At 30.2% G+C, this 11,512-nt stretch overlaps 1 protein-coding gene and 2 long non-coding RNA genes across 5 annotated transcripts; 1 reads left to right on the top strand and 2 right to left on the bottom strand.

The window, feature by feature from the left end:
- The first annotated feature begins 564 nt into the window (after window positions 1-564).
- LOC107950829 (UDP-galactose/UDP-glucose transporter 4) lies at window positions 565-2,166 on the top strand. Its single transcript, XM_016885777.2, has one exon. The coding sequence runs from the start codon at window positions 934-936 to the stop codon at window positions 1,942-1,944; it is 1,011 nt and encodes a 336-aa protein (XP_016741266.1). The 5' UTR covers window positions 565-933; the 3' UTR covers window positions 1,945-2,166.
- A 2,192-nt stretch (window positions 2,167-4,358) lies between these two features.
- On the bottom strand, window positions 4,359-5,094 carry LOC107949687 (uncharacterized). Its single transcript, XR_001697852.2, has 2 exons — window positions 5,028-5,094; window positions 4,359-4,931 (listed from the first exon to the last, which is right to left on the bottom strand). It is a non-coding gene; the product is annotated as an uncharacterized lncRNA (long non-coding RNA).
- Window positions 5,095-5,560: 466 nt separating this feature from the next.
- LOC121203116 (uncharacterized) lies at window positions 5,561-7,649 on the bottom strand. 3 transcript variants are annotated; one of them, XR_005911364.1, is made up of 7 exons: window positions 7,206-7,649; window positions 6,729-6,979; window positions 6,568-6,613; window positions 6,352-6,429; window positions 6,103-6,236; window positions 5,846-5,959; window positions 5,561-5,737 (listed from the first exon to the last, which is right to left on the bottom strand). It is a non-coding gene; the product is annotated as an uncharacterized lncRNA (long non-coding RNA). The 3 variants fall into 3 exon arrangements; XR_001697851.2 differs by having other exon boundaries at window positions 5,846-5,918; window positions 6,729-7,051; window positions 7,206-7,364; XR_005911365.1 differs by having other exon boundaries at window positions 6,729-7,328.
- Window positions 7,650-11,512: the final 3,863 nt, after the last annotated feature.

The raw sequence follows: 11,512 nt of genomic DNA, 5'->3' as shown, positions 1-11,512 counted from the left end.
TACTTAATGTAATTTTTTAACTAATATCATTTTATTTTCTCAATCCAAAATCAAAATAAAACCTCGTCTCTTCATAAAAAAGTGTCCCTTGCACGCCTATTAACCTTCTCTCTATTCCCTTTAAATTCCCAAGAGAAAAAGCTTTCTTTAAATAACACTTTGGTGGAAAATAACCTTGTTCACCCTCCATTTTTAATGGTAAATCTTGATTATCCATCTAAATTCATGAAATATTGGTTTTATTTTCAATTACTTTTATTTCATTTGATTTGATTTTCTTTGAATTTACATATATATTTAGCAAAATAATTTCATTTCTATAAAATATAAAATTCGATATATGTATAGAGTTAGCTTATCATTAATAATGTGGTGTTAGGATTTTTTTATCTTAATTTTGAATTGTTTTATGTAATTATTTTTTTACCTCTATAAATGTAACCAAATAGTCTTGTTTAGCTTGATAAGTTGGGAACTAAACCTGATCTTGAGCGACTCTTTTCCTTTTGTTTTTCTCAGACCTCCTATATTTTATTTCTTACCCTTTTTAAGTCGTATGTTCTGTTTTCCATTTGCCACCGTTTTCCTAAAGAGAGAAAGAAAACAATAACTTAAAACCTCCATAAATCTCTCTTTCGCCTCTATATTTCATACAACTTTTTTATTTTTAGTGAGACGGAAAGAATAGACAAGTCCTTTTCGTTCTTTCCTTCTTCTTGTTATTTTTTAATGATTAAAATCTACCCTATTTTTCAAGCTTTCTGTTCAGTGTAGCTAAATTTAGAAAATAAAACATTTTATTAGAAGACCTATTTTTCATCTGTTTTCTAGGCATAGCTTTAATTCTTTGGTTAAGGGTTTGATTTTTCCTTTTTTAGCAGCCGAGGTTTTTGGTGCTTTGTAAATTAAACAATCAGGATTTGTTGAAAGGAGATGAAAAGCGAGGATCAGACAAGATTTTTGCTTGGAATTTCCCTTTCAGATAGACCAAAATGGCAGCAGTTTCTAATTTGCTCATTTGGGTTCTTCTTTGGTTACCTTGTTAATGGCATTTGCGAGGAATATGTTTATAATAGGCTTCAGTTTAGCTATGGATGGTATTTTACTTTTGTACAAGGATTTGTTTACTTGATATTGATATGGCTTCAAGGCTTTACAATGAAGCAAATGGTGAATCCATGGAACACATATGTTAAACTATCAGGTGTTCTCATGGGTTCTCATGGATTAACCAAGGGTTCATTGGCTTACCTTAACTATCCTGCCCAAATTATGTTTAAATCTACCAAGGTACTGCCAGTTATGATTATGGGTGCCTTCGTTCCTGGCTTGCGAAGGAAATACCCATTTAATGAATACATCTCTGCTTTGCTTCTTGTGGTCGGTCTCATCCTTTTCACCTTAGCAGACGCTCAAACATCTCCAAATTTTAGCATAATTGGTGTGATAATGATTTCGGGTGCTTTAATCATGGATGCATTTTTAGGTAATTTTCAAGAAGCAATTTTTACCATGAATCCGGAAACAACACAGATGGAGATGTTGTTTTGCTCAACAATAGTTGGGATTCCTTTTTTACTTGTGCCAATGGTTCTAACAGGAGAGCTCTTCAAGGCATGGAGTTCTTGTTCTCAACATCCGTACATTTATTGCGTTCTAGTGTTTGAAGCCATGGCTACATTCATTGGTCAAGTGTCTGTTTTATCCCTGATTGCTATTTTCGGTGCAGCTACAACTGCCATGATAACAACTGCTAGAAAAGCTGTAACTTTGTTGTTGTCGTATATCATATTTACAAAACCATTAACCGAATGCCACGGGTCAGGACTGTTGCTGATATCCATGGGAATCATATTAAGGATGTTGCCAGATACTAAACCATCACCTAGGGTTCAAGGATCAAATGCAAATGCAAAGAAACCAAAGCCTCTTTTACAGAAGTAGAGATGAACAAGAAAAGAAAACCCCTAGTCTGACAAAAAAAAGTGTCCTTTTATTCCGGGGTTTAGCTCCTAATTCAATATTGCCGTTTTTTTTATCTATTTCAAATGGGTTAAATTATATATATCCCCTTTTTTTAATATTATGATTTTAGGGTTTTTTTAATTATATATTTTTATGATAATAGGTCATTTTTTGAGAGAAAATGTTGTAGGACACGTTTTCACTAAAAATTAACAATTTAGTTTTTATTTATATTTGTATTTTTTATTTCAAGTTCTTTCAAACTTTTATTTTAATTTTTAATTAATATTTTTATATTTTTAATTCATCTTTTTAATTAATAAATCTTTTATTTATAAAATCAAATAATTATTGCAAGTATCATTATTTTTAGTAAATATAATTTTTATATGTAATATTTATTTTTCAATCCATATCATGAGTGTAGTAAATTTTAGTATTATATATTTTTGTATTTTTATTTGAAATATTTCATATATAAAAATATTTGAAATATCATACCCACAATGTAGATGAAATACAATGAAATTTGAAATATTTTACATATTTGAAATAATAATAATATTTGAAATAATTATTTGATTTTATAATTTTAAAAATTATCATACCCACAATATAAGTGGAGAAAATAAATATTTGACATATAATTATTATATACAAAGAAAAATATATCAAAAGAATTAGTTTGATGTTTTAAAAAAGAAGAATTGAACTTCAGACCCAAAGATAAAATAACAATTATATAACCATCTAATAAAAAAAGATAATGTATTACAAATATTAATTAAAAGTATAAAAAAACTTAAAACAACATGAAATAAAAAATACAAATTTGAGTAGGGAAGGAATCAAAACCAGAACACCATTTGACCAAAAATATTAAATTATCAATTTTTAATAAAAACACATTATGGCAAATGCAATTTCAATTTTCTCTCTCCAAAAATAACATATTCTTATAAATATAAAAAAAATAACATATATATAATTTAACCATTTCAAATGTGTTTATATTTAATTCAATATTTTTCAAAAAAAATCCTAAAATTACATCATTAATCATTTCGTTTTTATTGACCATCGAAACTAATCGAAGCTGTGGAAAAGTGGATAAATAAGAAGCATCAAATATAGATCAGTTTAGAAATGAAATTGAGAAATTGAATATTCTTAGATCTGACAGTAGAGCCAAAGTATTTTATTTATATATATTATTATTGCAAAATTTAATTTACAAAAGTTAAAAAATATTTCAAGTCAATTTATTTGCACATTCTTTGTGCTTGATGAATTGAATATATATCCAATGATTAATATGTATATAGAAATTTTTATTCGTATATTATGTAGAGTTAAATTTATTGATAAATTCGAAAAGAGGTTATAATCTCTAGATTTTCATAAATACAAAGAAAATATCTTTGGAATTTTTTTTAGTTTGAGCTTTGATCTAAGGACACGTTTGGTTCGCTGTAATGGAATAGAGGCGTAATAGCAATTCAATTGTTTGGTTGAATATAATGGAATAGAGTGTAATAGTATTCTTGTGTTTGGTTGAATGGAATGGAGGTGTAATAGCATAAGGAAAAAACTAAAATGACTAGAATACCCTTAGCAGAGATTTGTTTAGGTAAATGATTATTGTTATTGTTATTAAATTTTAATAAGATTATTAATATGAATAATAAATAATTTAATCATATTTTAACATGATTATTATTAAATATATTTTAATTAAAATATATAATTCAATAAAATTCTTAATAATCAATATTATTATATGAATTTACTAAAATCATAATATATGATACTATAAAATATAATTTGAAATAATTATTATTAAATATATTTTAATTAAAACGTATAATTTAATAAAATTCTTAATAATAAGTATTCTTTTATGAATTTACTAAAATCATAATATATGATACTATAAAATATAATTTGAAATAATTATTATTAAATATATTTTAATTAAAATAAATGATTTAATAAAATTTAAAATAATTATTACTAATAAATTTTGTTATATGAATTTGTATAATTTAAAATAATTTATATTAAATATAATTTAATAATGATATATAATTTCATAAAATTCTTAATAATAAATATTCTTATATGAATTTACTAAAACCATAATATAACTTGAGAATTATATTCTGCATAAACATAATTAACTTACTAATAAATCTTGTTTTTTAAACGGAGTTAACTTGTGAATAAAGTGATACCTGATTAAAAACTTCAAATACCAAACTGATACAAAAAATTCTTTAGATACCAAAATGATAATTGGATGCTACTTTGAAAGGCAAATAGTGCATTAACCCTATGATAAATTACAAAAAAATAACATATATTCTTAAATCTACTAGAAATGTAACTTCTGATTTCAAATAGGAAAACTATATATTCATTAAAAACAAACTAATACAGCGTAGGACTCCATACAATGCAATATTGCTAGGTATAGGATACCAAGGGAACGACCCTACCATTGCAGGCAAATAGGCTCATAGTAAAATTCAGCACAAAAAATAGGTTTCTTCACCAGGCCAAACTCCTTGTGTGGTCTACATGGAGAAAAAAGACAAAAAAAAAAGTGGTATTTCAAGTGAGCTTCATCACACTTTATATGAAGAAAGTTTGATGGTAGTTATAACAACGTTAAATGTCCAATTAAGCAACACTAATGCTAATCATAACCACGCTAAATGTCCAATTAAGGCACACTAATGGTAGTTATAAGAGAGAGCTATCGTTATATCAGTCAGCTTGGCAGTTGAAAATGAGAGCTCTTGCTTATCCTGCTCTATCTTCTGCGACTAATGTAATAGAGTTACAACAATGCATACACAAACAAAATCAGTATGGCGGCCTTCAGCTTCATCAATACACTAAATACGCCTAGGTGATCAAGATGGAGGGCTATACTTAAGATGTTGCTCATAGAAGCTGATTAACTGCAATGGAAGAAAAAAAAACAAACGAGCAAGAATTGTCAGCTCTTTAAGTCAACTTAATGAAGGAAAAGATCAGGCAAGAAAATGATCCATTACCAGCAGTGGATTGTTAGCTTTAAAATATTGGTTGTCCACCATAACCTCTTTTCCATCGGACCTGTCAAAATGTGATGAACAAAATTTATCATTGACAATATGAACTTCAAGAAAGTGCAGCATTAATTTGAGAATTCTCAAAGACTCCAACAACAGAATCACATCTAAGATCAGCAAGCTAAAAACTTGAGCATTCCAGCGGTTCATGTCTTAAAATTACTAGCTATGTTAGGGGCTACGAGTGATAGCATTATCAATTTCTCCTAAATAAAATTCTAGGGAGTGAAACAAAAAGTTATTTAAAGGTAAAAATATATTCCAAAAGCCAAAAGGAATTGTCTCAATCAGGTCATACAAACTCAATCAGCACATGGTGCTTATGAAGTGTAGGACATTCTCCCAAATTGAGAACTAAAGATAAACCGGAACTAAAGATAAACCATGATCCATTTTATTTTCTCATTTTTGATATAACAATGTCTACTAGAAATATTTTCCTATAAAAGAAGAAAAAAATAAACAAAAAACTTGCCTTCATTGTTGCCTGCAGAGCAGCACGTATCGCATCTTGCTCAGCTTGCCTAACAATGACTGAAGTTCTTGTAGATTTCCTTATAATTACACAGAAAAGAGGCAAAAGGGCCATGAGTTTCATGATGCACACCAAGAATTAGAAACCACTCTCAGTTAATCTTGGAGCTTCTTTATCTCTGTAAAAATAGACATAAATACATCATGACACCAATCGTGAGATATAGAACCCTCAAGATCTATTGCATAAAAGAAATGAAGCTAAAGTTCATGGCAGGATATAGCACCTCTGACGCAAAAGACCACGCTGAAAAATTTTCATCATGGAAGAGCTGAAGCTCGTTGATTTTTCAGCTTGTCCTGAACTTATAAGTTGCAGCAAGAAACATTGCTTAACAAAGCTGAAGTAAGAAGCAACTCAAACATTAAAACTAAACAGTTGAGCAAATTCAAAACTAATTGCATAATTCCGCATCACATACACTACCATTAAGAACATAAATTATGCCAATGAATCAATGAAAAAAATAGGTGAAAGTCACACCTCCCATTGCTCATGTGCATAGGCATCGAGCTCCTCTGAGGTTGGAAGCCTTGCAGTAACACTTTGAGGCATCAGTTCTCTTGGCAAAATCCCACTGCAACTATCTCAACAACTCATTGAGTAGTAACATCTTCCTGCATTGTTTAAATATGGCAATGCACATATTAAAATTCCAGTAGGTTATCAATCGAGCACACTGCCTAGTTATGGTTAATCAGGCAAGTCGAAAAGAACTCTACAGAAACCCACATAGTAATTATACTTATATCCTTCAAATCCATTGGTGTAATCAGCAACTGCAATCATAGGAGCATTTACACAACATCCCTGCAGAAAACATTTACAAAGCTGTTAAATTTGTTAGAGTGATTAAGGAAAAAAAAAAGGTTAGCATAAATATATTTTCTAATAAAATTTGGCATTATGGAGAAAAAAAGAAGTAAACATGTAAAGGGAAAGACTTACCATACATTCCATTTCTCCAACAGAGAATAAACCGTCTTTGTTACCTCTGAATGATAAAAACAATAGATACTTCATATTCAACACAATCTAAAACTTCAAACTCTGACATGAGTTTTACATGATATGTGTATAACTGCAAGCAATATGTTTACAACACTTACCATTGCGCTCAACCCCCAAGTATTTCAATAAGGCTCCTTCAATTTCTCCTGAACCACATATCATACATGGTGTTGTGCCACAAACCAATGACCACATAACAGAGGAAGTGAGCAATTAGAGAATGACCGCAAAATGCAGGAAAAAGAAAAAAGAGAGCAAGAAAGCAACGATGGAATCAAATCTAAAATACCTTTGGGAGATGTTTTCTTCTTGAAGATCTTCAACATGAGATTAACTTCACTGGTTTATCCTTCAAAAACAAACAAAAACCCTAAGAAGCCAATATCAATGTGGGCAATAGCACTTCCAGTGAAGGAGAGACCTAGGCATGAAAAAAGAAGGAGAAGGTTGGAAGGAAATGGGAAGAAGAATGAAAAAAAGAAGAAGATGCTTCAGACGTATTGCACCCTCATCTAAACCAACTCCATAAAACGAGAAGAAGAAGCAGAAATCAATGGAAGGGAAAGGGAAATTACCGAATCAGCGTTTGAGGCAAAAATTGATGGAAGAAACAGAAATTGATGAGGGTAGAGAATGGAATAGAAAAAAAGAATAGGGAAGGAATCCCTAATCAGCGTTTGAGGCAGGGAATGACTATTACAGCCAAGGGAGGTAATAAATCCGTAACTGAATATGGCCGTAATAGCATTACGGGAAACCAAACATATGAATAGGTGGGGCCCAGGGATGTACCAAACATGCTCTAAGAGTTGTCGAGACTTGATGTGGGATGAATGTGAATTACTTCAACTATGGTGACTTTTTCTTGAATGGGTTTAAGCGTCCTTTCTTCGTTTGAATTGGATTGAAAGGTAACTTTTTTAAAAATGTTTTTTGTTTTCCTCTCTTTGATTGAACTAGATGGGAAGACGACTTTTTTTCAGAACAAGAATGGTATTCATCAATATTTTTGCAGAGATCTTGCAGAGATCTTCTAAGTTTCTTGTATTTGTGAATATATAGAATAACTTGAGGTGAATAGTTTCAATTACTTAAATAAAAAAGGGTTCCAGTAGAATTTAATTTCTTCCGTTGAGTGTTCTACAAGAACTAAATTTTTTTATTTAGTATTTACCTGTTATTAATTTAATTAATTTAGAGATAAAATAATTATTTAATATTATCACTTAATTATTTTATTTTTAATTAATGATAATACAAAATTTTATCATTTATCTTTTAATAATTATTTATTATTTTTATCCATAATAATTTCAAGTTAACATATGTTGCTTTATCATCGGTCTTACATTTCTTTATCTAAAAATATTCCCTTAAAAATTGATCACGTTTTGATTGTTGCGAATGAGTGAGTTTTGAAATTTGAATTGATTTACGGCTAATTTTACCTGCACCTTGAACTTAACTTGTGGAGTATTATGAAATTTCATTACTACCCCATGACTTGTGCTTGATATAAAGAAAAACCAATTATTTAAAAATTAATTAAATTTTCTCTAATAGGCTTGCGATTGCCAACACAGTCCATGCCCATATCAAAATTACATTTGCTAGCCCACGTGGTTAACCAAATCCCATCCACTTTTCACTTTTCACTTTTCACTTTTACTTCAACAAGAATTCCTTCTTCGCAAAGTAATTAAAACAAATCCAGCCTTCACACTTTTAGAGTGTGGTCGGTTGGGTGAACGAAGAAAATGAAAAAGTGAAAAAATTGAGTGGAAAGATTATCATTATTCATGTTAATGCATAAAAACTAATCATTTCAAATTGAAATGATGAGGAGAGAGAAAATTAGAGAGAAGTGTATGTTAATTTAGAATTGTTTTTTTTAGAAGTTTTTTTTTCTTCCCTTTCATTTTTTTCCCATTTTTCCATATTTTCTATCAAGCACACTTATGGTGAGAAATTATATTTTCCATCTTTCTGTTTTATCACCCTTCAATTTTCTATCTTTCCAATTTTCTTTCCACCCTATCAAGCAAAACCTTAATCTGAATAGGAATTTATATTTTTTTTTACAAGAACAAAGTAAATAATATAAGATGGACTTCTTTTCAAATTTTATGCACTTCAACTTGAATTCATCTTCAAGTCACTATAAATATCATCCTGATGCCTTCAATTTTGCATACCTAGAGAACATCAAGTGCCAATCCTTTGTAGATAAGCTTTTTATTTCTTGTCGCATGGCCTTTTCTTTTTAATTTTGAATTTGGTGTTTTTTTAAGGTTCATCATGGTGTATTTCAAAAACCACAAGTTGTATCTCCATCTATAGTTAACCATCAAAGTCGAAGGTGTATTATCAAAAAGGGAAACTAAGTGGACTTCAAGATTTTTGGAGACTTCAACTATATAGACTTTGTCAATGGTTGAGGCATATGATGTTGTGTATGCAACCTTGTACACCAAATATTATTTAAGCATTTCGCAAGACTTGGTGTTCTTCAACTGACACTCTCAATTTCTAGCAGCAAAGCTTCTATCTCACTATGGGATCTAAGTTGGGCAGCATCTATGATGACCAAGGTGGATTAGTTACAAATTGCAACATTAACATGGAGAATAATGAAGTAGGCAATATCCGTGATGACCAAGGTGGATTCATCACAAACTTTGCAACATCAACTTGATGGGAGGAAAATTAGTTTCAAACTTTGCAAAACCAACATGGAGAGAGATAGATCACTTCCAAACTTTAAAATGCCAACATGGCAAAGGGAAGATCAATTCAGAACTCTACAACACCAACATGACAAGGGAAGGACCAATTCTGAACTCTGTAATACCAACATGGCGAAGGAAGGATCAACTTTAAACTCTGCAACACCACCATGGAGAAAGATAGAATTTGTAATGTCCAACGTAGAACCATTCTGAACTTTGCAACCTCAACATGGCGGGCAATAGAACATATGGTGCCCATAGAAAACAGTCTTAAACTTTTCAGCTTCAATATGACGAGAGGTAGAGCATGTTTCAAGGAAAGTCCATCTTAGACTTAGAAGCAATAAGATGTTGAATGATTGCCCGTGTACTCCAAGGATGATCTTTCCCAAACTTGGAAGTGTCGAGGTGATGAAGATAGCTTATTTGCACTAAAGATGATTAGTTTAGATTTTAATGGGCCAAGGTGGTGACAATAAGCTCATGCACTCAAAAGATAACCCATCTTATACTTAGAGGCTTCAAGATGGTGAAGAATGCATATCAAGAAAGATCTAATCCAATCTTAAAGGCATCAACATGGAGAAAGATAGCTCATTCACAGTAAAAATGATCCATGTAACACCTCCACCTAACATGTTCACCGAATCCGGGTGCGGGCATCACAGCAGAACCGGGTTATCTTTCATACTAAAATCTCACTAAGATAAAAACAAATGATATTACCTATTTACAAATTAAACTTACATCAAAGACATAAATTTCCAAATAAAGTTTGTTGTTCCAACTATAGAATCTATGGGATTTAAGCATTCACAATAAATATTTGCCCCCTTGACGAAGTTCCTAAAGGTTCCCCCTTCCTATGCGCATGACTTTATCCTAATGAAAATTACTTGATTATCCTCGATCTGGCTTACTCCCTGTAATGCCCCCAAAATTACTACAGTAAGAAAGTAGGTATCCTTGATATAGGAAAATAAGGAAATAAAGTGACAAAAAGAGAAATTTTGAGTTATGGCAACATTGAGAAGTATATTATGATATATTAATTCAAGAAAGGATTAAATCACAAAAGTGAGAAAAGTTTTGTTGATTAAGAGTAAATACTAAAAATTTGAGGGGGTTAAAGTGTAAATATGAAAAAGTTGAAGGACCAATAGTGTAAATATTTTAAGGGTGGAATGATTTAGGAACTAAGGAAAATGGATTATTTAGGACCAAATTGAAAAGGTGAAGAATTTTGAAGGACTAAATCACAATTTTTCCAAATTAAGTGATGATTCAAGGATGGAATTTTAAAAGATTACAAAGGGAAAAATGGTCAATTGGAAGAGAGAGAAATCTAGAAAGTAATGATGATGTTGATGATATTTTAATTAGATAAATATTATTTTATTAATATTTTACTAATATTTAATGAGATATTTTATTATTATTTTTTATTATTTATTTAATATATAAGGAAGAAAAGATGAGGAATTTCTATCATCTTTCCATGCATTTCACGTTAGAAGAGAAGAGAAGAAAGAAAGTTTTGCTTTCTTTACAATTTGGTCCTTCCACCAAAAATTTACAATTTTCACCTAGAAATCAAAAGAATTTCCATAGCCATCAAGAGAGAAAGATAATAAGAAGACTATGGGGAGCTATAATATCAAGTTAGATTCAAGAAAAAGAAGCTGGAGGAGAGAGAAAATCAAGTTAAAGGTTGAAACTAATAGGACAAGGTAAGAACATCAAGATTTTAATATATTTTAAGTTTGATATTATTGAAAAAGCATAGAAATGATGTTATAGTAGAGTTTTCTTAAATAAGGTCTTATGTTCTTGATATATTAGTGAAGGGAAATAAGTGAAAGTGATGAGAAATATTATAGAGAAAGGGAATAAGGGAGTTATAAACTTAGTAATCAACATCTTGCACTAAAACAGTTTTGAACAGCAGCAGTAGGTTAACTTTGAAAAATCACCATAAATTGTGGAGATCGAATTAGAGGATTAAAAAAATATGGAATTAAATCTTATTTAGTCTAGTTTTTTATAGAAGAAACGGTGTAAGTAATGAAATTGTAAATCATGAGATATAATAAATTTTGTGAGACAATGTCAGAATGATTTATGGTTCCCCTATTCTGACTTTGGAAAATAAT

This window comes from Gossypium hirsutum, chromosome D03, assembly GCF_007990345.1.
Source record: "Gossypium hirsutum isolate 1008001.06 chromosome D03, Gossypium_hirsutum_v2.1, whole genome shotgun sequence".
NCBI classification, from domain to species: domain Eukaryota; kingdom Viridiplantae; phylum Streptophyta; class Magnoliopsida; order Malvales; family Malvaceae; genus Gossypium; species Gossypium hirsutum.
Note: the sequence above shows the minus strand (reverse complement) of the source record. Positions and strands in the feature narration are given on the sequence as shown.

Excerpts from the sequence above, each read along its gene's own strand:
- LOC107950829 (XM_016885777.2), top strand. The coding sequence starts at position 934 with ATGAAAAGCGAGGATCAGACAAGATTTTTGCTTGGAATTTCCCTTTCA.